The sequence below is a fragment of the Elephas maximus genome, chromosome 3 (assembly GCF_024166365.1).
Source record: "Elephas maximus indicus isolate mEleMax1 chromosome 3, mEleMax1 primary haplotype, whole genome shotgun sequence".
In the NCBI taxonomy this organism is placed as follows: Eukaryota; Metazoa; Chordata; class Mammalia; order Proboscidea; family Elephantidae; genus Elephas; species Elephas maximus.
Genome location: NC_064821.1, coordinates 192,820,017 through 192,846,493, shown reverse-complemented (window position 1 = coordinate 192,846,493; position 26,477 = coordinate 192,820,017). Strand labels below are relative to the sequence as shown.

Sequence of the window (26,477 nt, the reverse complement as noted above, 5' to 3'; positions counted from 1 at the left end):
AAACTCTTGGAGAACAGGTTCTGTTTTGTTCATTACTGTGTCTCTAGCAGTCCCTGACACATTTTAGACATTTAACTACATGTTGAATGAGTGAATGAATAAATGAATAGACCTGTCTCTTCAGCTCCCCAAAGATTCAGGCTCCCCCTCTTCCCCTGTCATACTATTTCCTTACAACACTGACCCCATTCCATCCCGTATCTGCCAAGCTCCATTACCCCTGGAACAATGGTCATCAAACACTGAGGACTGATTCACAAGCACATCTACAATTGACACTGGCAGAGGGGAATGCCTGGATCAGCTGGTCAACAGCCACTGGAAGAGAAACTGCAATCAGAAGCATGGAGTTGAAGCAAAGACAATTGATGATGTCACTGAACCGGGATGCCATATAGTTCTACCATGGGATAGGCTAGCTTTGGGAGGGGGCAGGAGCTTGGTACCCCTGCTCAGGGCTCCCTCCACCTGGGTAGGGATGGAGGGACAGTGACAAAGCCTGGCTCCCCGCTCATCTAGGCTCTGCACAGCTGGGTGACCTGGTCCCCTGCAAGCTCAAACTGTCTCTGGATGTTTAATACTGTGAGCAGGCTTCCTTCAGTCAGGCCTAGATTTGATTTCCAACTTCAGCTCTGTTCTCTCAGCCAGGGAAGGAAACCTCTCTTTAAATGGTTTGGCCTCTAGTGAGGGGTGACTCTCAGGGTAATTGTGTTCCTGAGTTCTGGAGACACCTCTCTGTTGTCCAGTGTCAACACTGGCTTCCTCTAGCATCATCTTCCCAAGCCCCCCATGGGCCAGTGGTGTCAGACATCTGTGGCCTCCAATCTGAGTCCCCAAGGACTCTGCCCACTCCCTTGGGTTCCCTGGTTTTCTCTGCTCCTGTCAGACAATTCTGTTCCTTCCCCTTTCCTGCCCCAGCCTCTCCAGCACCCCAGCCTTCAGACAGGCCATTCTGCCTTAAAAATAGTGCTTCACTATTTTTAAGTCACCCTCTACTGCTTTTAGAAAGGGCTTTCTGCACATGTTAACTTGTTTGATGCTCCCTTCAGTTGTAGAAAGAAGGCAGAGCAGGTATTATATAATATACACAATTTTATAGGCTAGTGGTTGTGTTGCATGGAAGCACTGCTCTGAACAAGTGACCACGAAGGGTAGGATGGATAAGTATGTGAATTTGCAGGTTGAGTGGCTTCTAGTGACAGCAAGGCCCAGGTGCATTCATGGGAGCAGGCATCTGAGGAAAAGAGGACGACATCTGAGGCCAAGGAATTGAGTGAAAGGGAGTTGGATTTGCTGGTCCTGGATAGTGAAGTCACTGGGAAATGATGGCAGGAACTAGATGGAAAAGAAGATTAGGAGCCAATGGCTAAGTCTTCAGTTAATGAGAGCAAGCCATCATGACTGGTGGTTGCCAGCACCAAGGAGGGGAAAGGGTAGTTCAGCCAGGTGGTATGAGCCTCAGAGGAGCTGGAGTATTCTAAAAGGCAGGGGGAGTCATGGTCTGGAAGCAGAAATGGGAAGGGAGGGAGGTCTATGCTGAGGTGTGAGGGCTGGGGGAAGAATAAAGAGCATCTACTTGAGAGGGCAGTAGGGGAAATGAGGTTCAGGTGAGGTCAGGAATAGGCGGTATATGGGGAAAGTTTTCTGATCACCGATTAGGAATTCCAGGGAGCTCAGTTCCAAAGTGTAGGAGGGAGGGAAGGGGTGTGCGTGCATTGGGTCAGGTGAGGGATGAGACTCTGGGGATAACAAGTGGCCTGGGAAGTTTAGACTTCTTCCTAGTGGTGACTCCTGCAAGCAGGACTGTGAGAGTGGAGTTAATGCTTTTAGTTTCTGCTGACAGAGCGGAGATTTGGGCTTGCAGTAGAGCCCCAGATAAATGCTTATTGAAGGCTGGCTGGAAAATCTGATCCTGTGTTGAATTACTAGTGGCCGTTGAGTTGATTCTGACTCATAGTGACCCCATGAGTGTTAGAGTAGAACTAGGCTTTATAGGGTTTTCGATGGCTGATTTTTCAGAAGTAGATCACTAGGCCTTTCTTCCGAGGTACCTCCAGGTAGACTTGAACCTCCGATTTTTTGATTGGCAGCTGAGGCACTCTGGTTTGCACCATCCAGGAACTCCTTGTGTTGATTTACAAACTCTAAAATCACGAAGTATGGAGAATAAATCTCTTATTTGGATTATACTTTAGAATTTTACAAGGTCCATTATTTCGCTTTCCTCATTTCCGTCTTAATGCAACCCTGTGAGGTGGGCATTAATAACATGAACTCAGTGACTTGCGAAGGTCACGTTCCTGAGAAGTGTTAAAACTGGGATTAAAAGGCTTTCCACCCTGTGCTGCCTCTTAAGTGCATTGATTAGCGCAATGCGTTCTGATTTGCTTAAAAAAAAAAAAAAAGTTCCCACAGTCTATTCTATCTGTATTTGACCACTCTACTGTTAGCATCTTCTGGGCCATCTTTTTAATTTGGGAGAAACCAAAAGAAGGAAGGTTTCTCCCAAAGAAGGAAGGACTCCACACCTCATCTTTTCTAACAGTACTTTATAGCCCGTGAAATGGAGGAAATAATGGCTTGCCGGCTCGGTTTTGGAAGCCTCAGAAAAATGCAGCAGAGAGTTACGTAGTACCTACACTCAACTCCGCTTGCTCAACTGTGCATCAGCTGTTGTGGGCAGAGACAGAACTGGGAATTCAGGGGACAGATCACCACCCTTTAATTCTGGCCCCTGAGCTCCTGGCTGGAGCTGGATTCGGGATCAAACTAGGTAATTTCTTCCAGGGGTGGCTTCGAAGCCACTTTTTTTAGCCTATAGTAGTGATCTCATTCAAGTCATCCCAAACTTTCTCACTTCCGAAAACCTTTGAAGAGGAGGCTGCGGCTAGAAGAATGAAAGCGAGTTAGCTTTCTCGTCGGGCTTAAAGGGTCGAATCTCAGCGGCTTCTCCAGATATAAAATCTGTTTAACAATAAAACTGCGTGGGCTCTTGGGGTCGACCAAGCGCCTAACCCTAACATGACGCCACCAGTCTGAACTCCCTCGTGTCAATGAGTCGATTCATCTCCAGAAAGATCTATTTTCACTTGTGGGGGAAATGAAGATTTGTTTAGTACATGCACTACAATACACAAATAAAAACGCAGTTTTCAAAACTTATTGAATATAATAACATTTTTGTTTTTCAAATAATATTTTTTGGGTCCTGTGGAAGGGAACGAGAGACTCACCTCAGGAAATTTAAAGATATTATCCCCCTTGGAGGAAAGTAGTTGCGTCCAACTCGCCACGCCCCGGTGTCAGTTGAGGAGGCGTGGCTGTGACGTAATGCTCTGGGCGGGGCTGGACTGTTCTAAATGAGACCTGGTAGGGGAGCTCATTTACGACAGAAGGCTGCATTGGCAATAAACCTTTTTTTCGATTCATATTTAATTTGTTTAAACATTAAATAAAATATATAGAAAGACGTATATTGGCCGTCGGTCCTCTCTACCACTATGGAGAAGAAAGGGCGGAATCCCTCCTTGTTGTCCCTCCACCTAGTGGCCGCTTCTATCTCGTGCCGCATCGCCAGATGGAAGGGGTAGGGCGAAGTGTCTGCTTTAGGGATCGCAAAGTGTCGCGGCCCCATGGCCCTGCCGACCTGCTCCCCGCGGCTGGTGCTGCTGTTCAGTGGAAAGAGGAAATCCGGGAAGGACTTCGTGACGGAGGCGCTGCAGAGCAGGTGTCCGTGGGGCGGGAAGGAGGAGGGGGGGCGATCTCCGCGCCACGTGACACGAGGGGTGTGTTTAGGCGTGACGGAGCGCGCTTTGGAGCAGGCGTCCTCAGGTAGCAGGACAAGAGGAGCAGTGGGCAGGGGGAGGTGGAGGATTGCCATCATCACTTAAAAACAGCCGTCACACACTCCTATCTCAAAGAACCAGGCGGCCGCCTCTCCGAAGATCTTAAGCTGCAGGTCTCTGTCTTTAAGAAGAATTAATAACAGTTATTACCAACGCGCTTTCCGTACCCTATTCCTCATCCTCACCGCAGTGGTACGAGGTAACTGTTACAGATGAGGAAACTGAGGCGCAGACAACAGCTTTGCTTAAGACCACACCCCAAGTGTGTCAGACTCCAAGAACAGGTTCATTGCCCAGCACGCCACTGGACTGTTTAATAAACCACTGGAATTGATAGAGCCTCTATTACATGCCAGGCACTGTGTGTATATATTATCCAATTTAATCCTCATAACCTTTTTGTTAGGCACTGTGGTGATATTAGTACCCGCATTTCACAGAGGTAGAAACTAAAGCTCTAACTAGTTGAGAGAAAATGAGAGAGAGAGAGACAAAGAAAAGAAAAGAAGGAAGGAAGGAAGGAAGGAAAGGAAGGAAGGAGAGAAGAAAAGCAAACTTCGCAGGGTCACAAGTGTCAGACCCGGGATTCAAATTCAGCTTTGTCTGGCTCCCAGGACTAGGTTCTTTCTACTTTACCACACTGCCTCTTGAAATAATAACAATAATACCTTTTGCTCATTGTTTGCTTTCAAAGCACGATATTCTGTGTGGAAGCATTTTTGCTGGGGGAAAGTCAGGCTGGGAAAGCAGAGGAGCTGGGGAGAGTGGAAAGCAGAGGAGCTGGGGAGAGTGGAGTGGGATTCCTCTCTTCTTAAAGGCCAGTGTGGTGGGGGTAGCAGGAGGCTGATTATGGGCAACGTAGGGGTTCTAAGAGTTAGTGAGGGAGCCCAGGGCAGAGGTTGCCACCCAAATATTTCACCACTAAGCATCTCACCAGTGGCTTGAGAAGGCAAAGTAAAGTATTATAATGAAATGTATAAAGACCTGGAGAAAGAAAACCAAAAGAGAAGAACATGCTTGGCATTTCTCAATTTTAAAGAACTGAAGAAAAAATTCAAGCCTCGAGTTGCAATATTGAAGGATTCTACAGGGAAAATACTAAACGATGCAGGAAGCATCAAAAGAAGATAGGAAGAATACACAGAGTCACTGTACCGAAAAGAATTGGTTGACGTTCAACCATTTCAGGAGGTACCGTATGATCAAGCACCATGGTACTGAAGGAAGAGGTCCAAGCTGCTCTGAAAGCATTAGCAAAAAACAAGGCTCCAGGAATTGATGGAATACCAACTGAGATGTTTCAACAAATGGATGTAGTGCTGGAAGTGCTCACTTGTCTATGGCGAGAAATTTGGAAGACAGCTACCTGGCCAACCGACTGGAAGAGATCCATATTTGTACCCATTCCAAAGAAAGGTGATGCAACAGAATGCAGAAATTATCGAACAATATCATTAATATCACATGCAAGTAAAATTTTGTTGAAGATCATTCAAAAGCATTTGCAGCAGTACATCAGTGGGGAACTGCCAGAAAATCAGGCTAGATTCAGAAGAGGATGTGGAACAAGGGATATCATTGCTGATGTCAGGTGGATCATGGCTGAAAGCAGAGAATACCAGAAAGGTGTTCACCTGTGTTTTATTGACTGTGCAAAGGCATTTGACTCTGTAGATCATAACAAATTATGGATAACATTGTGAAGAATGGGAATTCCAGAACATTTAATTGTGCTCATGAGGAACCTGTACCTAGACTAAGAGCAGTCATTCGACTAGAACAAGGGGATACTTCGTGGTTTAAAATCAGGAAAGGAGTGCATCAGGGTTGTGTCCTTTCACTATACTAATTCAGTCTGTATGCGGAGCAAATAATTTGAGAAGCTAGACTATATGAAGAAGAGTGTGGCATCAGGATCAGAGGAAAACTCATTAATAGCCTTCGATATGCAGATAACACAACCTTGCTTGCTGAAAGTGAAGAGGACTTGAAGTGCTTACTGATGAAGATCAAAGACTACAGCCTTCAGCATGGATTACACCTAAACATAAAGAAAACAAAAATCCTCACAACTGGAGCAATAAGCAACATTATGATAAATGGAGAAAATATTGAAATTGTCAAGGTTTTCATTTTACTTGGAGCCACAATCAATGTCCATGGAAGCAGCAGTCAAGAAATCAAACAATGCATTGCTTTGGGCGTGTCAGCTGCAAAAGACCTCTTTAAAGTGTTAAAAAGCAAAGATGTCACCTTGAGGACTAAGGTGTGCCTGACCCAAGCTGTGATGTTTTAGATTACCTCATATGCATGTGAAAACTGGACAATGAATAAGGAAGACTAAAGAAGGTTGGATGCCTTTGAATTATGGTGTTGGTGAAGCATATTGAATATACCATGGGCTGCCAGAAGAACAAACACATCCGTGTTGGAAAAGGTACAGCTGGAATGCTCATTGGAGGCAAGGATGATGAAACTTCAATCTCACATACTTTGGCCATGTTATCAGATGGGACCAGTCCCTGTAGAAGGACATCATGCTTGGTAGAGTAGAGCGTTGGGGAAGAAGAGGAATACCCTCAAGGAGATGGACTGACACAGTGGCTGCAACAGTGGGCTCAGGCCTAGCAATGATTGTTAGTATGGCACAGGACTGGGCAGTGTTTTGTTCTATTATACATAGGGTCGCTGTGAGTTGAAACCAACTCGATGGCACCTAACAACAACAAGGATCTCACCACTTTTCTTCCTAAATTGCATCTCTCCTCACCCTCAAACAGAAATCAAGCAGTGGTTAAAAGCACAGGTTTTGGAATTAGACTGCCAGGATTCAAATACTGCCTCCACCATTTAGTATGTAATCTTACACAAATTACTTACTATGTGCCTTGAATTTGTCATTTGTAAAATGGAGTTAATAACAGGGTGGCGGTAAGGATTAAAAGGAACCCTGGTGGCACAGTGGTTAAGTGCTCGGCTGCTAACTGAACTAGTGGTTCGAACCCACCACCCTCTCCTTGGGAGAAAGACGTGGCAGTCTGCTTCTGTAAAGATTACAGCTTTGGAAACCTATGGGGCAGTTCTACTCTGTCCTATACGGTCACAATGAGTCAGAATTAACTTGATGGCGGTGGGTTTGGTTTTGTCAGGATTAAATGAGATAATGCATATGAAGGATTTAGAACAATTCTTAGCATCTAGTAAAGGTTTGAAACTCAATCTTGGGTATTTATTTTACCAATACTGGCTTCACTACTTAGAGTGTTGCTTTGGGTTTGTCAGTTCTTCTCATTCACCTTCAGTTTCCTCATCTGAAAAATGGAATTAAGAACACTTGTCTCACCACGTCAGTGTTTAAATGTGTTTGTGTGCATCTCAAGGCCACAATAGGAATCATGTCATTGTTTTCACATTTGTATCACCTTGATCTATATGGTTTTATTTGCTGTCAAGTTGGCCCCACTCAGTGATCTTAAGTACAGCAGAACGAAATGTTGCCTAGTCCTGTGCCAACGTCATGATCATTAGTATGTTTGAGTCCATTATAAATCACTTCAGAGGAGCATTCTGGTTGTATTTCTTTTAAGACCGATTTGTTCATTCTTCTGGCTGTCCACGGTATGTTTGGTATTCTTCGCCAACGCCATGGTTCCAATGCGTCAGTTCTCCTGTCTTCTTTCTTCATTGTCTAGCTTTCGCATGCATATGAGACTGTTAAAAAGACCACGGCTTTGGTCAGGCACTCCTCAGTCATCAGAGTGACACCTTTCCTTTTTAACGCTTTAAAGAGGCCTTTTGCAGCAGATTTGCCCAATGCAATGTACGCTGTTTGATTTCTACTTGACTGCTGCTTCCACAGATGTTGGTTATTGATCCAAGTAGAATGAAATCATTGACAACCTCAGTTTTTTCTCCATTTATCATGATGTTGTGTATTGGTCCAGTTGTGAGGCTTTTTGTTTTCTTCATGATTGGGCCGTAGTCCATATTGTAGTCTTTGATCTTCATCAGAAAGTGCTTCAAGTTGTCTTCATTTTCAGCAAGCAAGGTTGTGTCATCTGCATATTGGTTGTTAATGAGTCTTTCTCTAGTCCTGATGCCATGTTGTTCTTCATATAGTCCAGCTTCTCATATTATTTGTTCACCATGCAGATTGAATGAGATGTAAGAATACAACCCTGCTGCATACCCTTTCCAATTTGGAATCATGCAGTATCCCCTTCTTCTGTTGAAATGATTGCCTCTTAATCCATGTACGGGTTCTACACAAGCATAATTAAGTGTTATGGAATCCCCATTCTTTGCAATGTTATCCATAATTTGTTATGATCCATACAGTCAAATACCTTAGTGCAGTCAATAAAACACGGGTAAACATCTTTCTGGTATTCTCTGCTTTTGGCCATGATCCATCTGACATAAGCAATGATATCCCTCGTTCCACGTCCTCTTCTGAATCGAGTTTGAACTTCTGGCGGTTCCCTGTCAATATATAGCTGCAGTTGTTTTTGAATTATCTTCAGCAAAGTTTTGCTAGCATGTGATATTAATGATACTGTTGGATAATTTCCACATTAAGTTTGCTTGCCTTTCTTGGAATGGGCACAAATATGGATCTCTTCCAGTCTGTTGGCTGGGTAGCTGTCTTCCAGATTTCTTGATGTAGACAAGTGAGTCCGTTGTATCCATTTACTGAAGCATCTCAATTGGTATTTGGTCAGTTCCTGGAGCCTTGTTTTTTGCCAATGCCTTCAGTGCAGCTTGGACTTCTTCCTTCAGTACCATTGGTTCTTCATCATATTCTACCTCCTGAAATGGTTGAACATCGACCAATTCTTTTTGGTATAGTGATCTGTGTATTCCTTCCATCTTCTTTTGATGCTTCCTGCATTGTTCAATTCGTTTGCCCATAACCAAAACCAAACCAAACCCGTTGTTGTGGACTGGGTTCTGACTCATAGCCACCTTATAGGACAGAGTGGAGCTGCCCCGTAAGGTTCCCAAGGAATGGCTGATGGATTTCAACTGCTGACCTTTTGGTTATCAGCCTGAGCTCTTAACCACTGCGCCACCGGGGCTCCTTTTGCCTATAGAATCCTTCAGTATTGCAACCCGAGGCTTGAAGATTTTCTTCAGTTCATTCAGCTTGAGAAATGCCAAGCGTGTTCTTCCCTTTTGGTTTTCTAACTCCAGGTCTTTGCACATTTCTTTGTAGTACTTCGCTTTATCTTCTCAAGCTGCCATTTGAAATCTCCTGTTCAACTCTTTTACTTCATCGTTTCTTCTGTTTGCTTTAGCTGCTGTACATTCAGAGTCTTTTCTGACATCTGTTTTGGTCTTTTCGTTCTTTCCTGGCTTTTTAATGACTTTTTGCTTTCTTCATGTTTTGTGTATAATGTCCTTGATGTCTCTCTACAACTTTTCTGGTCTTCGATCATTAGTGTTCAATGTGTCAAATATATTCTTGAGATGGTCTCTAAATGCAGGTGGGATATATTCAAGGTTATATTTTGGCTCTCATGGACTTATTTTAATTTTCTTCAGCTTCAACTTGAACTTGCACACAAGCAATTGATTGTTCCACAGCTGGCCCTGGCTTTGTCTTGACTTATGACATTGAGCGTCTCCATTGTCTCGTTCCACAGATGTTGTCTTTGTCTGTGTTGTTGAAAAAAAGTATTTCTGATGAATAAGTTGTTGGTCTTGCAGAACCCTATCATGTAATCTTTGGTGTCATTTCTATCACCAAGGCCTATTTTCCAACTACTGATTCTTCTTCTTCGTTTCCAACGTTTTCATCCCAATCACCAGTAATTATCAATGTATCTTGATTTCCTGTTTGGTCAGTTTCAGACTGCAGCAGGTTGTAAAAATGTACAATTTCTTCATCATTGTTGTTTGTGGTTGGTGTGTAAATTTGAGTAAGAGTTGTATTAACTGGTCTTGCTTGTAGGTGTATGGCTATTAACCTATCACTGACTGCGTTTTTCTTCAGGACAGATCTCAAAATGTTGTTTTTAGTGGTGAATGCAGTGCCATTCCTCTTCAATTTTTTATTCCTGACATAGTAGGCTATATGATTGTCTGATTCAAAATGGCCAATACCAGTCCATTTCAGCTCACAAATAGCTAGGATACCGATCTTCAAGCATTCCATTTCATTTTTGATGACTTCCAGTTTTCTTTAACTCATAGTTCGTACATTCCACATTTTGATTACTAATGGATGTTTGTAGCTGTTACTTCTTATTTTGAATAGTGCCACATCAGCAACTGAAGGTCTCGGAGGCTTTACTGCATCCACGTCATTAAGGTTGACTCTACTCTGAAGAGGCAGTGTTTCCACAGTCGTATTTCGAGTGCCTTCCAACCTGAGGGGCTCATCTTCCAACACTATATCAGACAATGTTCTGTTGTGATCCATAAGATTTTCATTGGCTGATTTTTGAAAGTGGATCACCAGGCCTTTTTTCCTAGTCTCTTTTAGTCTGGAAACTCTGGTAAAGACTGTCCACCATGGGTGACCCTACTGGCATTTGAAATACCAGTGGCATAGCTTCCAGCATCACTGTAACATGCAAGCCATCAAAGTATGACAAACTGACAGACAGGTAGTGAGGTCCTTATGTAGTACCCAGTAAATGTTTGGTTCAGTAAATTGGTTAACGGAATGAGTGAATTCTTTATATTATAGTGACCAGGCCAGTTGAGACTGAAATATCACTGGCTGTGAGAGAACTAGTTTGGGGGCCCAGCAGTAACCAAGTCCAGCCAGAATATTGCCAGGCATGGATGTTTCACGCTGTAATTATGATTTTATCACCTATTGCCTATTTTGGAGCCTGGTGGTGTAGTGGTTAAGGGTTATGTCTCCCAACCAAAAGGTCAGCAGTTCGAATCCACCAGCTGCTCCTTGGAAACTCCATGGGGCAGTTCTGCTCTGTCCTATAGTGTCACTGTGAGTCGGAATCGACTTGACGGCAACGAGTTTGGCTGGTTTTGGTTATTACCTATGCTACCTGTTCATAGTTTCAGTGCTCTTTCACATTCGAGTTTCATAATAATCCCGTGAAGGAGATAGAACAGAAGCTATTATCCCCATTTTAGAGATGGGGAAATTGGATCAGGGAAGTTGAGGCCTGACAAAGTCATGTAGATACAAGTAGCAGAAATGGGACTTGAGCTCAGGCTTCTGGACTCCTGTTCAGGGGCCTGGAAGCTCTAGGTTAACTGGGTTCTGATCTTCCTGTCCCACAGACTCGGAGCTGACGTGTGTGCTGTCCTCCGGCTCTCTGGGCCACTCAAGGAGCAGTATGCTCAGGTAGGTGGTGGCTCTGTAGCATCTGCTGGGTTGGTTGGAGCCCAGCTTCTGGGCTTTGGTTGCTGTGGCTGCCCCTTGAGCCACTGGGACAGCTATGGTGACTGCTCCTGCCAGTGGGTGGCCAGCTCTAGGTTTTCTTTGCGTTAACCTCTCTGGGGCATTTTCAGCTCAAGCTGCTTTCCCCCTGGCCTCACTCAGTTCATACCAGAATATTTGAGAAAGTGTGTCCAAGAAAGGCTGTGGGTTTGAGTTGGCAGCTACTGGTGTGGCATGATTAGTAAGGGTCTACACACATCCATTTACTTAAAAAATGGGACATGTCACATGACCACCCCTCCCCACTAAGCTGGCCGGACACAACCCTTGGAATTCTCTCCTTAGAAATTTAGTCACATAAGCTGTCAAAGTAGATTGTTAAATGAAACAAAACAAAACAAGATGTAGAACAGCATGTGTGGAATGCTGCATTTGTATAAAAAAAGGGAAAAAATTTTATTCACTCATGTAGTCATTCATTCAACAAATATTTATGGGGTGTTCTCATTATGTTAGATGCTCTTCTAGGTGCTTGGGGTATGTACGTGCCTTGAAAGGATAGGAGAGCATGTAACATTGGTTGCCTCCAGCGAGGGGAACCAGAGGTTGGGGAATAGAGATGGGAGAGATTTTTCATTGTAAATGGGTGTGTATCTTTTGAATTTTAAACCATGTGAATGGTTCAAAAATTAAAAAAAAAAAAAAAAGAACTCTTCCAATTGGGCCTTAGAACCTTAGCTTCAGAAAGGGAAGCTGGAGGGCGAGATCAGCTTCCCACACAGGTAAGAGTCGTTTCATCACCTTGTTCCTGTCCTTGGCCTCTAGTGCACCCTTTTAGGGACCCATGGTCAGCACAGACATCAGGCCGTCTTTCTCAGGCCCCTTGGTCAGTTGGCCTGAGGCTGGCCTTCTGGGGTCCGTGCCCCTTTTTACATGACAGCCCTGCCTCTGTGGGAAGCATTCTCTTGTCCTATTGGGTTTTCTCCCACCAGCTAAACAGATTCACTCGCAGAATGGCAGCCTGCTGAAGCCTGAGAGGATCATGGAGATAAGTAAGCTCAGCGGTTTTCAGATATTTTTAGTGAGAACCTTTTCCACATGACACTGGCTGCCTAAGCCCCTTGTATCCAGTAGGCACACTGGGAGCTACTCTGATTGCGGGGAGGGAGGTGAGGAGAGAGGGAGAGAGGACACTCAGCCTTCCTGGTGGGGACTGGGCACCTCTGAGGAACCTCAGGGCTCCGAGGAGCAGTTTGAAACCACTGATTTACTTCCGGAGTTCCCAAATTAGGCCCTCTCAAGACCTAGAGAGCCACTGAGGACCTTGGTGCCCTGGTGGCACAATGGTTAAGAGCTATGGCCGCTAACCAAAAGGTTGGCAGTTCAAATCCACCAGCCGCTCCTTGGAAACCCTCTGGGGCAGCTCTACTCTGTCCTATATGGTCACTATGAGTCAGAGTCGACTCGATGGCAATGGATTTGTTTTTTTTTTTTTTTTGGTTCCAGACCTAGAGAACCATACTCTCTGGGAAGAGGAGGGCCCAGAAGTTTGTATTCTACAAACCTTCATAGAGGACTCTGACATGGCCAGCTGTCTCTGCTGTTTGGCAGTTCAACCCCACTCTGCCCCCCCACTCCCATTAAAAAACAAAAATCCAAATGAACTGTCAACTCACAATGGGAATTTTAACTGACAAGCAGACCCTAATGGCCTGCTCTTCCCCTGTGGACAAGAGTAGATGGAACACCAGTTTACAAGCAGGAGGTGGCTGCTGACCTCAACAGGGGAGCAGGCAGGAGGTATGAGTGTCTGAGTCACCCCCCTCACTTTGCAGATGAGGAAACCAAGTACCTGAGGCCAGAGAGTCTGCTGCAGTGAGTTAGGGGGCCTGGAACCTGAACTGGGTGACGGTTTCCAGACCCCGCCCCGTTCTGGAGTCCTCTGGATGGACCCCTCCTGCTTGTCAGTGTCCTTGGAGAAGGGAGGCCAGGCCTGGAAGCAGCTCCCCAGGGTGGTCAGAGCAGCTCCCCTGCCTGCCCGAGGAGCCCCCTGTGGAGGCCCACAGAGTGTCAGAGGAGCCAGTGGACTGAAGGTGTGGCAGCAAAGGTGCCAGGAATTTTGGGGGTGGGGGAGAGGAAAGAGACATGGAAACGAAACCTCCTGGGCTTTGGGATGGGGGAAATGATAGCAGAAAGGGCAGTGGGAGGACATGGACACAGTTTTTTCATATTTCCCACTTCAGTTGAAGGCTAAGCCTGTGCTCAGGGGATGCAGACTAATTTCATAATTCGTTTAAGCCAGAGATAATTGGGAAGGCAAAACTGATGCTAAAGAGAAAACCACGTCACGCATTTCAAAGACAAATTGGAACAATTTCTAGATTATTCTAGACCTTTCCTCCATTTGAGGATGATTGGGGTCCTTAGCTTCTAGGGCTTTCTCCCTTGCAGGCCTCTGTCCTGGCTGAAACCTTACCGGTTCTTGCATTGGCCCCTGGGGTGAGGGAGGACATGGATGGTTCTCCTCATCTTAGGAGACACAGAGGGGTTGAGAGGCTGATGACAAAGAGTGTGCTTTGGACAGGAACACAGCCTGGATTTCCAGAGACTCCTGGACGCCAGCACCTACAAGGAAGCCTATCGAAAGGACATGATCCGATGGGGAGAGGAGAAACGCCAGGCCGACCCTGGCTTCTTCTGCAGGAAAATTGTGGAGGGCGTCTCCCAGCCTGTCTGGGTAAGAGGACCCCATGGTGGCATCAAGAAACCTGTTTCCCTATGCCTTTCCCCAAATATTTCTTAAGTGTGTCCATGTTTTTGGCTTCCACTGCCACCACCCTAGTTGAAGCCAACGCTGTCTCTTACCTGGGCCAATGCTGGTTCCTGGCTTCCACTCTTACCCCCTATGATCCATTCACCACACAGCAGTCGGTGTGACCAAGTCATATAGTCATATCACTGCTCTGTTTGAAACCCTTTGGTGGCTTCCCATTGTTGTTGTAAACAAAATCAAAATCCTTAAAATGGACTTCTGGACCTTATATGATCTGGCTCCTGCTACCCTTTTAGCCTTCTTACACCTAGAGCTACAGCTGAACTGGCCTTCTCTCAGTTCCTCAGATAAGTTAAGCTCCTTCCGGAAACAGGGCCTTCCATGTGTTCTTCCCCCTGCCTGGGCTGCTCTTTCTTCCCTCTTCATCAACTTAGTTCCAGCTCAGCTTAAATATCATCTTCTCCGGGAAGCCAAGTCTTAAGTGGTGCTCCCTGTGAGGTGCTCCCATAGTACCCTGCCCTTTTCCTTCTTCATTCATTCTGGTAGTAAATATTGACTGAGCATCTGCTCGTGCCACGCATGGTTCTAGGTTCTGTGAATACATCAGTGCACGCATGTGATGAAGCCCCTGCCCTTGGGAGCTTGCATTAACAGCTGGGGATGGGGTGGGGGGAAATAGACGGTAAGTAAGTAAATATAGAATATGTCAATCAACCAACCAGTTGCTGCTGAGTCATTTCCAACTCCTGGTGACCCCATGTGGGTCAGAGTAGAACTGTGGTCCGTAAGGCTTTCAACAGCTGCTACCTTTTGGAAGTAGATCACTAGACCTTTCTTCCGAAGTACCTTTGGGTGGATTTGAACCACCAACCTTTCAGTTAGTAGCTGAGTGCTTAACTGTTTGCAGCACCCAGGGCCTTAGAATATGTTGGGTGGGGAGAAACACTAAGGAGCAAAGGTGGGAGCAGGGTTGGAGAGGGGTTGCTGTTTTACTAAGGGTGTCAGGGAAGGTCCTACTGGTACTAAGACATTTGAGCAGTATCTGAAAGAAGTGAGGGAGTGAGCCACATGGGTATTTGGGGAAAGAGCTTTCCAGAAAGAAGGAGCAGCGAGTGCAAAGGCCCTGATGCGGGAGTGTGCCTGCCACATTTGAGGAAGAGCCAGGGGGCCCGTGTGGGTGAGGGGGGAGTGGTGGAAGTTGAGGTCAGATCATGCAGGACCTTTGTAAGGATTTTACATACTTTGATTTAAGATTTCAAAGAATCACCCTGGCTGCTGGATGGAGGGTAAGAGTGGAAGCAGAGAGGCCAGTTAGAGGTGTTTCTGTAACACAGGTGAGAAGACTACGGCTTGGCCTAGGGTATGGCAGAGTGGAGAGAAGTGGCTGGATTCTGCATAGATTTTGACAGTAGAGCCAGTAGGGTTTACTGATGGATTGGCTATGGCGTGTGAAGACGAAGATTTTGTCTGAGCAGCTGGACAAATACAGTTGTCATTTTCTGAGCTAGGGGAGGAGTGGGAGGAGCAGGCTGGGGGAAAATCAGCTCAGTTTGGGCCTTGCTGAGGTTGGGATGCTGGTAGGTGTGTTCTGTGGTTGCACAGTTACCTGTGAGGCTCCCTGTTCAGCATCTCTCCCACCAGAACATAAGCTCCACGAGGGTAGGGACTAGGCCTCTTTTGCTCACCGCTCTATCACCAGCACCTAGCACAGTGCCTAGCACATAGTAGGTGCTCCCGATAATATTTGTTTAGTAATTGGGTGAATGAACATGTCAGCAGCATTGATGAGAACAGCCAGCCTTATTCACTGATTGATTGATCGATCGGACATGTACTATTGGGTGGTTGTTATATGTCAGGCACTGTTCCAGGGGCCAGGGATACAGCAGTGAATGAGACAGAGTCCTTGCCCTAATGGAGTTGACTCTAGTGGTGCAAACAGACAATAAACAATAAAAAATAACGATGATTTCAGAAAGTACTTAGTGCCAAGAGGAGAACAAACAGTGTATCAGGATTCAGAGGGACAGGGAGGGAGCCAGGGTGGTCAGAAAAGGCCTCTCTGAGGAGATGACGTTTGAGCAGGGACAGCCATGAAATGAGGGAGATTAGCTTGTGAAGATCCAGGCAGAGAGGGTAGCAGGTGCAAAGGCCCTGAGGAGGGTGGGTAGTTGGTGCCTTTGAGAAACAGCAAGGAGGCCTGTTGGCTGCATCGGAGTGAATGAGGGACGAGGATGGGAAACAAGATGCCAGATCTCACAGGACCTCGTCAGCAGGGGAATGACAAAAATCAGATTTATGGTTTTAAAGGAGCCAGGAGTTGAGGTGTGGTTGGGGTATCTTTGATTCTGGTCTCAGTTTACCCATTTGTGAAATGAGTGGGTTGGACTGGCTGATCTGAACCCAAAGCCTAAGGCCTCTTTTAGAGCACAGTGAGGCCTGACACAAGCACAGGACACGCGTGTGTCCATGGCAGAGGCAGGGCACCCAGAGCAGCATGTGACTGCAGGGATCGGGGCTGCTGCCTGGAGGAAGGAGGGATGTGTGTCCAAGTGGCTGGGACTGATGGGGTGGGCTGCCCTGCTGCTCTGGGCTGTGGTCCCCTGTACTCCTGCTGCTTCAGGGCGGGGCTAGGTCTGCCGAGTGGCATCACTAGAGGGGTGCAGGGGGTATGGACTGCACTGGGTGACACTGTCAGAGGGGGTGACACCAAAATGACTGTATATAAAAATATTCCTGTAGTTAGTTGTAACAATAAAAACATTTTTCGTAAGCCCAGCTTACATGTATCAATATACCCATAAAGCTAAAAAATGCAAATTCACTTTTTGAACCTTCTAATGCACCCTGGTCAGAACTGTCATTATTACCCAATTACAATGACGCTTCGAATCACATGATTTTATCCGCACGCACTATAGGCACGTACTGTTGTTTTCATTGCTACTGGTGTTTTTATAGTTTTTATAGTTGCTGATTTTGTCAAATTTTCTGGCGTTTTAGCTACAATATCGCAGTAATTAGTATTTGTGAGCCTATACCAATAAATCTGGGGCCCTGCTGGTACAGTGGTCAGGACCTTGGCTGCTAACCAAAAGATCAGCAGTTTGAATCCACCAGCCACTCCTCGGAAACCCCATGGGGCAGTTCTGCTCTGTTCTATAGGGTTGCATGAGTCGGCATCGGCTTGACGGCAATGGGGTATCAATAACTTTTTTGAGAATGAAGTAGTAATTAAAGGAAAAGAAGGAATGATATATGGGATTTATGAGTAACGTCAGTACAAGAAGCATTGCAAGGATTCTGTATGGTCTGGTACAGGAGGAGGCCCATGGGAAGTGACGCCCATGAGTTACCGCACTGGGTGACACCAACCCTAGTAATGCCACTGGGTCTGCCCCTCCTTTTCCCTCACCCTCATACCCTGTCCTGCAGCTCCCTGCACCATGTCCTGTTGGTCATCTGTTTCTGTCCCTCCTTGCAGCTGGTGAGTGACACACGGCGGGTATCTGACATCCAGTGGTTTCAGGAGGCTTATGGGGCTGCGACGAAGACAGTCCGAGTGGTGGCCTCAGAGCAGAGCCGACAGCAGCGCGGCTGGATGTTCACAATGGGTGAGCTACTCACAACCTTTGCTCCCCAGGGCTCAGCCCACAGGTTGGCCACGCCACCTGTCGGGTACAGGCCACCCAGTCCTGTGCTCTTGGTCTCCTGCTCTCTCCCTGGCATGCCTGGTAGGGGTGTGTGTGAGGGATTATGAAATGGAATCTGAGGCTTGGGTCTCAGAAATGCCAGGCCTTCAGATGAGGGAGTGGGGTAGGGGAGGGTGTCTTTGGGGGGTAAATGTCACCTGACCTTGGCCTAGGCCCCTTACCTGGCTGGGACGTACCCCCTTGGTTCTTCACCTCTGCTTTCCAGCTTGGCGGGGGCTGATAGTGGGTCAGAGGACGAGCCTGACAAATGTCAGTCCTGTGTGACTAGCATAGTAGCAGGGGTGGGAGAGTAGCTTTACTAGGCAGCCTCAGTGGTACAAGGCCAGGACCTGCTTGGTGGGCCATTCAGAGGCACAGCCTGGGCTCCTTGCTGTCCTAGGGGGTCTAATGGGCATGACCACTGCTGACGGCTGCTCACCTCCTGGGCACACACCACCGCTAGGAGGGGCATTACCTCGCTTTAGCATCCAACAAACCCATCAGGTAGATGCTGTTATTACCAGTATCGATTGTTGCATGAAGACATCAGCTTGGAAAACTTAAGTCTGTTTCCTAGGGTCACAAAGTGAGGGAGAGGCGTTCCTGGGACTTTCGACCATCTGCTTCTAACTGTTGCACATGGTGCTTTCTGCAAGGACTGAATCAGATTTAGGAATAGAGACTGACATAAGCAGCTTCACAGAAAACGAACATGCAGTGCCCTCCTGGGTTGGCTGTGGTTTTAGATGGCCTGATCTGCCCTCTGTTGTGTGTTGCTATGATGTTGAATAGGCTTCAGCAGAGCTTCCAGACTAAGACAGACTAGGAAGAAAGGCCTAGCCACCTACTTCTGAAAAATCAGCCAGTGAAAACCCTGTGGATCACAGTGGTCCCATCCTATTGTACATGGGGTTGCTGTGAGTTGGGGGCTGACTCAATGGCAGGTAACAGCAATAGCCTGCCCTCTGTAAACAAAAACCAAACCAAGCCCGTTGCCATCGAGCTGATTCCGACCCATAGTGACCCTATAGGACACAGTAGAACTGTCCCACAGAGTTTCCAAGGAGCGCTTGGTGGATTCGAACTGCTGGCCTTTTGGTTAGCAGCCATAGCACTTTAACCACTACGCTACCAGGGTTTCTTTGCCCTCTGTAGGCAGTGGCAAATGAAGAGTTACATCAGCGGGGCCCTTCTGGGGGCTTAGGCGGCTGTGGGCTGCTGAACCTACCATCCTGGTGTTTCAGGGAATGGGGATTGCCCTCTGGGGCGGGGTGGACTTTATCTCTGGGCTGGTGGAGAAAGGCGCTGGAAGGGCCTTGCTGTTTTGTATTTGTTCGGAGGGGTGGGCCTGATCTCCCCCTGTCTCCTCCGCAGGGGTGGACAATGCTGAGTCGGAATGCGGTCTGGACAACTTTGGGGACTTTGACTGGATCATCGAGAACCACGGAGATGAGCAGTGCCTGGAGGAGCAGCTGGAGAGCCTGATAGAATTTGTCCACTCCAGACTCTAGTTGTCAGGTTCTAGTGGCGAGCCAAGGGTGGTGGAGGTGGGGCTGACTGCGGGACATGGGGTTGCTGATGCTGGCTGAGTGGGCCTGAGTCTAGATTTCTGGGGCCTGGCAGGTACCAGATAAGCCTGGGACCCTCATTTCCCTGTGGAGAGAACAGTCCTGGCTATTCAGCAGGAGAACTAGAGGGCATAGGAGGGTGAACTGGCTGTGATTGAAGCAGAAACACCCCCATCTCTGTGGGTGCCAGGCCTATGGGGGCCTGCAGTGGCCTGCGTGGCCTTGCTTCCCCTTCTGGCTGCTTTCAGCCCCTCATCTGGGGCAAGAGTCCTGGGATCCCCAGTGTGGATGCTAATAAATCTCTTTGGAGCCCACGTTCAGAGCTGGACAATTCTCATTTCCCAGGCTCCACCCTGGGCTGTGTGGGGCTCAGAATGGGTCTAGTGGCTTTGGGTCTCCTGCTGTGCCTCCAGCCTGGACTGGAACGTGTTTGGCAGAGGCTGACCTTTGCCTGTGCTGTGTGGGCAAGAGACCTGCAGTGTTGAAGGTATGATTGGGGCTGTCTTAGTTTCTTAGTGCTGCTGTAACAGAAAAACCACAAGTGGGTGGCCTTCATGAACAGAAATATGTTTTCTCACAGTTTAGGAGGCTAGAAGACCGAATTCAGGGCGCCAGCTCTAGGGGAAGGCTCTCTGTCGGCTCTGGGGGAAGATCTTTGTCTCTTTCAGCTTCTGGTCCTGAGTTCCTTGGTGAATTTCACGTGGCATCTATCTTCCCCATTTGTCCATGCTTCTGTACCCAGTCTACTCCTTTTAGATCTCAGAAGTGATTGGCTTAAGACACACCCTATACTGGAAACCCTGGTGGTATAGTTGTTAAGAGCTATGGCTGCTAACCAAAAGATCGGCAGTTGGAATCTACCAGGCGATCACTGGAAACCCTATGGGGCAATATTGCTCTGTCCTATAGGGTCACTATGAGTTGGAATCCACTTGATGGCAATGTGTTTTTTTTTTTTTTTTTAATACCAATATGGCCTTGTTAACATAACAAAGAGAACCCTATTTTCAGGTGGGATTAGATCCACATACATAGGGTCTAGGATTCACAACACCTATTTTTGGGTGACACATTTCAAACAATCATATTCCTGAGGATCTTGTCTTCAGGGATGGCCCCAGGAAAGGCTCAGCGTTCAACAGAAAGCTCTGCCAACAAGCATGCAGAGGCAGTATCATAAAGTGCATATGATAGAGGGGTGTAGGCACCAGAGATGGATGGTCTCCTGGTAACCATTGTATGCTCCTGGGGAAGTCACGTCACCATTTTGAGTCTCAGCTTTCTTGGAGAGGACTTTGGGCCAGACTCTTTTTATTTATATAGCTAATTACAAATTCTGGAGTCTCTGGGTGTGCAAGAGGCTAATACTTGGCTACTAACCAAAAGGTTGGAGGTTTCAGTTCACCCAGAGGCTCCTTAGAAGAAAGGCCTGGCGACCTACTTCTGAAAGATCACCAAAAAAGCCAAACCTATTGCCATCAATTTGATTCCAACTCATAGGGACCCCTATAGGACAGAGTAGAACTGCCCCATAGGGTTTCCAGGGAGTGGCTGGCGGATTTGAACTGCTGACCTTTTGGTTAGCAGCCGAGCTCTTAACCACCACGTCACAAGGGCTCCTGAAAGATCACAGGGCATTGAAAACCTATGGACCACAGTTCTACTGTGACATACCAGGGGTCGCCATGAGTTGGAATTTACTAGACTGCAGCTGGGTTGGTTTGCTTACAAATTCTAAATTTCTACCAGATTCTTCACAGCCACCCTGTGGAATGGAATTTTGCAGATGCCAAGAACTCAGAGAAGTGAAGCAACTTGCCTAAGGTTAGATGGCTAGTCAGTGTCCACATTCAGAGTAGAACACAGGGCACCCGACTCCAGAGCCAGAGCCCCTCCAGGCACATTCCTTTGGGGTCCAGTACAAGGCTCTAAGCTCCTTGCAACCCTCAGGTCAAGCCTGAGCATTCGAATTCTCTGACCCTTCATTTTCTTCCCACAAATTCTGTGAGTTCGCAGGGATAAAGGGACAAAGAAATTACATTGGTTTCAATGTGACCTGGACTGAACTCTGCACATTCCTGCCTAAATCTCCTCCTCCCTAGGTCACCTTTGCCTATTACTGGTTCCCCCGTTCTTCCAGTTGGCCGGGTCTGACAGCGTGGTGTCATCTTGCACTCCTCTGTCTCTCCTGACTGCCATGCCCAGTCAGTTACCTAGTTGTGTTTATCCCCCCTTCTCTGTGGCTTCTTCCCTGATTTGGGGGGCCATGTCTGTTTTATAGTTGTGACCCCAGCTCCTAGAGCCATCTTGGCCCACAGAGGTGCTCGGAGAATGGATGTAATTGGGTGTGTGGGGAGACAGTACTGCAGAATTCATCCCAGAATCAAGTAGGTGATCATTTTGTGCAGTACACGTTCCCTCGCGACAATCTGGAAGGTTGTGCCCCAGCTCCCAGGGCCTGGTACCTCTGCTCCCCTACTGGTGTTGTACCACCTTCACTGATGCCCTGTCTCAGGTGCGCTGGGTCAGAAGCAAGGTTGAAAACCACTGCCATTCCATCTGCTTTTCTGGCAATCTATCCTCTTTCAGCCTTTCTTACTTCTCCCTTGGAACCTTACAGAAGTTCCTTAGCTGGTCTCTTGGGTTCTAAGTTCTCCCTGCGCCTCTGGAGCCCTCAGTGTATTTTCTCCAATCTTCTTAGCCAGACATTTAAGGCCTATCACTCTGGGTTTGCTCTGCCTCTACGGCCTTGTCTGGCAACTTCTGCTCACACTGCCCTCCTGCCCCCACGTGGCTTATAGGTCAATACCCTCAGCAGACCTTGGGCTCATCTGCCTCCATACCTGGCCTCACACCACCTCCTCCCACCCAGCTCTGCCTGTGCAACTCCACCATGCCCCAAGACCGGCTTAAACACCACCTTCTCTGTGAAGTCATTCCTGCTCCCCACCACCCTGCCTACCCACAAGCAAGCTCTCTGAACTCCCAAAGCCCTGAATGCCTCCCTTAGAACAGGTGCCACCTGGGCCTCGTCTCAGAGTTGCATGTGTACACCTGTCTGCCCACTGACCTGGGAGCTTCTGGAGGCCAGAGACCACATCTTACTCATCGCTGACCCCATGGGGCTCATGCACTACTTTGCTGTTACACCTTTGTGAAGGGAGTGTTATTTTTTCTGATTAAAAAAAAAAAAAATATATATATATATATACTGGAACTTTGTGTTCAAATAAGCGTTTTCTCTGCACTGGTTACCCTGGGGTGAGGGCTAGGGGAGCTGGGCAAACAAAGAAGGCAATAGAGCTTAGTGCTGGAGTGTGGGCTTTATAGCGAGACAGACAAGTTCAAATCTCAGCTCTCCCAGTTAATAACTTGTGGCCTCAGCTGGATGAGTTATAATAACCTCTCTGAGCCTATCTGCTCATCTTTAAAATGGGGGACAATTACATCTGCCCAAGGAAAGTGTGAAGATTGAGGCAGGTATGTAAAAACACTAGCATGGTGCTGGCGAGAAGTAAGCACCTCAGTAGCCAGGTCTGGCTGGTCTGTTGCTATTGTTATCCACTCTCATTTGTTCAAAATATCTTTGCTGGGGACACCCTTGAGGGGTCCCTGCCTCAAGCCACGGTTGCACTAGTTGCCCCTGGGGTCTTGCCAACTCGGAGACCCCATGACCCTGGGGGCTCCTCTCAGAGTTGTTGGCAGAGGCACTTAGGGAGCCCTCCTTTCCCCATTACCTCTGACTCTGCTTCATGTTCGTCCCAGGCTGCTGACCAAAAAGTTTTTACTCCTGTGTTCACTAGACTTAGCCCAGCGACTTTAGTCATTATCAAGAGCCACATCAAGGATTTGTCACTCCAGAGGGACTCCTGAGGTGGAGCTCCAAGCAGCAGTGGCAGTGCCCCTGACACAGGGACAGTGTTCACCTGGACGCTTAGGCCTGGAGTATCAGGAAACCCTACCCACCTTCCTGTGAGGCCCCACGGAGCTGTCTTTGCCACTAATTTCATGTTCCCTGGCACCTGGGGGTGATCCTCTGTGTCTACTTCTGGACTGAGAGCTCCTTGACGTGTAGGCCTGTGCCCTGGTCATCTTTGTGTCCCAGGGCCTGTTGCCCAGCAAGGGCGGTGGTGACAGGGGATGAGTAATGACGATTGGCTATTGATTATGCAGGGCCCCCACAAACCAGGCATCATATTAGGTACATTGCATATGTTCTCAGAAAGAGTTTGTTTTTAGAATTCATGGAAAAAAAAAAAAAAGAACAAAAGAAAAAGCTAGCTACTTTAAGCTAGTTAACGATAAGTAGTAGTTTTTATAGTAATAACGATAGCTGAGATGTTTTCCGGATTACTATTTGCTGGGGCCTGTGCTGTTTCATATTGAGGTAGGTGGTTTCATCCCCACTTAGCTGGGGAACGGCCTGCGTGTGCGGAGCCAGCGCTGGGTCCTAGTTAGCCTGTCACCAAAGCCTGAGCTGGGAAGCCCCACGGTTTATCACCTTCCCCAAGGGCGGTAGTGTGAGGGCAGCCCCTCCGGTGAAAATGTGTTTATTCCTCCTCAGTTTTGGTTCCTATGCCTTTCTTGTTTTTCTAGCTGTTTAGGTTGCTGCGGGGGTGGCCATGGGGTAGGTATGAGGTGGGCGACACCTGCTTGTCCCTTCTCACAGGACCCCTCATCTTCCGCCCAGGTGGTGTCTGCGACAATGTGATTACATGAGCCACCTCCAAAGGCCACTCAAGGAACCTTGGGGAGTCAAGGGAAGGAGTGCCCCTAGGCTCTGTGGTGGGAGGGTGGGTGGATGGTGTGCTGTGGCCTCGCCACTGGCCTCCTCAGGTTGTACACCTTGATTTTCATTAGGAACAGGCATGATGGGCTGGGAGGAGCATCTGATTCCTCTTTCCTGTGAGAGGCAGCATGTGAAAGAGCAGTGACCTTGGGCCTGTTTCAAGGCTCAGTTGTGCAGTGATCGCTATCTGTGTGATCTTTTGCTTCCTCCTGTGCAACATGGAGCCCATCCAAGCTCAGGAAGGACATGAGCCTGTGAAGTGTGGTATCAGAGTAAGAGAGTACTGCTTGCTTCTGTTAAGTTTAAGCAAAGAGGCAGGGCTGGGGCAGGGCTGGGGAGTCTCATATGTCCCCAGGAGAGGAGCTGACCTGGTTTCCTAGCTCAGGGCATTTCGAGGAGTCACAGCTTTGTGATTTGGGAAGCCAGTCGATCCATCCCCCACCCTGTGGTTGGTCAACTCTGATGCCTTTTAAAATGGGAGACCCCAGTGGCTAACCAAAGTTGCTTCTGCTGGACTTGAAGTTCTCCCATACTTTAAAACAAACAAAAAAACTCTGATATTTTTCTAAATATAAAAAACAAACCAAAAAAACCACTGCCTAATGTTATGATGGAGCCCTGGTGGCATAGTGGTTAAGAACTTGACGGCTAACCGAAAGGTCAGCAGTTCAAATCCATCAGTCACTCCTTGGAAACCCTATGGGGCAGTTCTACTCTGAGTCGGAATTGATGCGAGGGCAAAGGGTTTTTTTTTTTTAAATGTAATGATGAGGCCTTTAGCTGCTTTTACTCCAAGACATTCTCCCAGCTTTACTACTACTCGTTTTTCCTAACTTTGCCCCTGGTTACTGCTTTGAAGTTCTTTTTGTATTGTGTGTATGTTATTCTAAGAATTATAACATTCTTGTAAAGCATTCTTCTGAATTTTTATGATTCTGTTTCTAAACAGCTGTATTGAGATGCAGTTGGCTTGTAATCACTGTACGTATTCAAAATGTATAATTTAAGTTTTGGCATATACGTACACCTGTGAAATCATCACCGCGATCATGACAGTGGACATGTCCATCACCCTCCAATGTCCTGTCGGCCCGTTTGTACTTCCTCCGTCCCACCTCTCCCTGTTCCCCCACCCATCCGCAAGCAACCGTTGATCTGTTTTCCCTCTCAATAGATTAATTTTCATTTTCTAAAATTTTATATAAATAAATCACACAGAATATGTTTTCTGTCTTGTTTCTTTCTCTCAGCGTAATTATCTTGAGATTCATCTGTATTATTGCAGGTATTAATAGCTCATTCCTTTTTACGGCTGGTGTGTGGTATCAATATACCCTAACTGTTCATCCGTTCATCTGTTGCTGGACACATGAGTTGTTTCCAGTTTTTAGAAATTATAAATAAAGCTGCTGTGAATATTCGTGTGCAAGTCTTTCTATTAGACATGTGCTTTCGTTTCTCTTGGGTAAGTACTTTTTTAACTTTTAAAGAAACTGCCAAACTTTTCCAAAGTGACGGTACCGCTTTACATTCCCATCAGTAGTGAGTGAGAGTTCCAGTTGCTCTGCATCCTCACCAACACTTGGTATGATCCATCTTTTTAATATTAGCCATTCTAATAGGTGTGTAGTGATATCTCATTGTGGCTTTGTTAATTTTTCCTTAATGATTAATGATGTTGAGCTTTTTTCATGTGCTTATTTGCCATTTGTGTATCTTCTTTGGTTAAGTGCCCAAACCTTTTGCTCATTTTTTATTGTTTGTTTTTTTTTTTTTTTTTTTAATTTTTGAGAGTTAAAAAAATATTCTAGCTATAAAGTCTTTATCAGGTATGTAATTTGCAGATATTTTCTCTGTGGCTTGTCATTTTATTCTCTTAACTTTTTCAAAGAGCAGCAGTTCTTAATTTGCTGAAGTTCAGTTTATGAATTTTTATTTTATAGATTGTGCTTTTGGTGTCATATCTAAGACATCTTTGCCTAATCCAAAGTCAGAAAGATTCTCTCCTATGTTCACTTCTAGAATTTTTATAGTTTTACGTTTAGGTCTAAGATTCATTTTGAGTTTTGGGCAGTGTAAGCCCTTTGCATTTTTATATGAATTTTAGAATCAGCTTTTTAATTTCTACAAAAAGACCTGCTGAGATTTTAATTGGAATTGTGTTGAAACTATTGCTCAATTTGACAAAAATCTCACATTCATTTTTGATAAAAACTCTCAGCAAACTAGGAATCGAAGAGATGTCCTCAACCTAATAAAGAACATCTACAAAAAAAACCTCTGGCTAACAGCATATTTAATGGTGAAACACTAAGTGCTTCCTCCTAAGATTGGGAATAAGGCAAGGATATCTGCTCTTACTACTACTATCATCATGCTGGAGGTTCTAGCCACTGCAATAAGACAAGAAAAAGAAATAAAAGGCATCCAGATTGGAAAGGAAGACGTAAAAC

At 46.6% G+C, this 26,477-nt stretch overlaps 1 protein-coding gene across 2 annotated transcripts in view; it reads left to right on the top strand.

Moving 5' to 3' along the window:
• Positions 1–3,494: 3,494 nt before the first annotated feature.
• PMVK (phosphomevalonate kinase) overlaps positions 3,495–26,477 on the top strand; it is a 76,968-nt gene continuing 53,985 nt past the window's right edge. Inside the window, exons 1-5 of one of the 2 annotated variants that reach the window (XM_049880650.1) lie at positions 3,495–3,727; positions 11,103–11,166; positions 13,787–13,939; positions 17,460–17,589; positions 19,042–19,185. In XM_049880650.1, coding sequence (XP_049736607.1) covers positions 3,633–3,727; positions 11,103–11,166; positions 13,787–13,939; positions 17,460–17,589; positions 19,042–19,178 — 579 coding nt within the window. In that variant the 5' untranslated portion in view covers positions 3,495–3,632 and the 3' untranslated portion in view covers positions 19,179–19,185. Of the gene's footprint in view, positions 3,728–11,102; positions 11,167–13,786; positions 13,940–17,459; positions 17,590–19,041; positions 20,199–26,477 lie in introns of those variants that run through there. The other variant, XM_049880649.1, reaches the window with a different exon arrangement.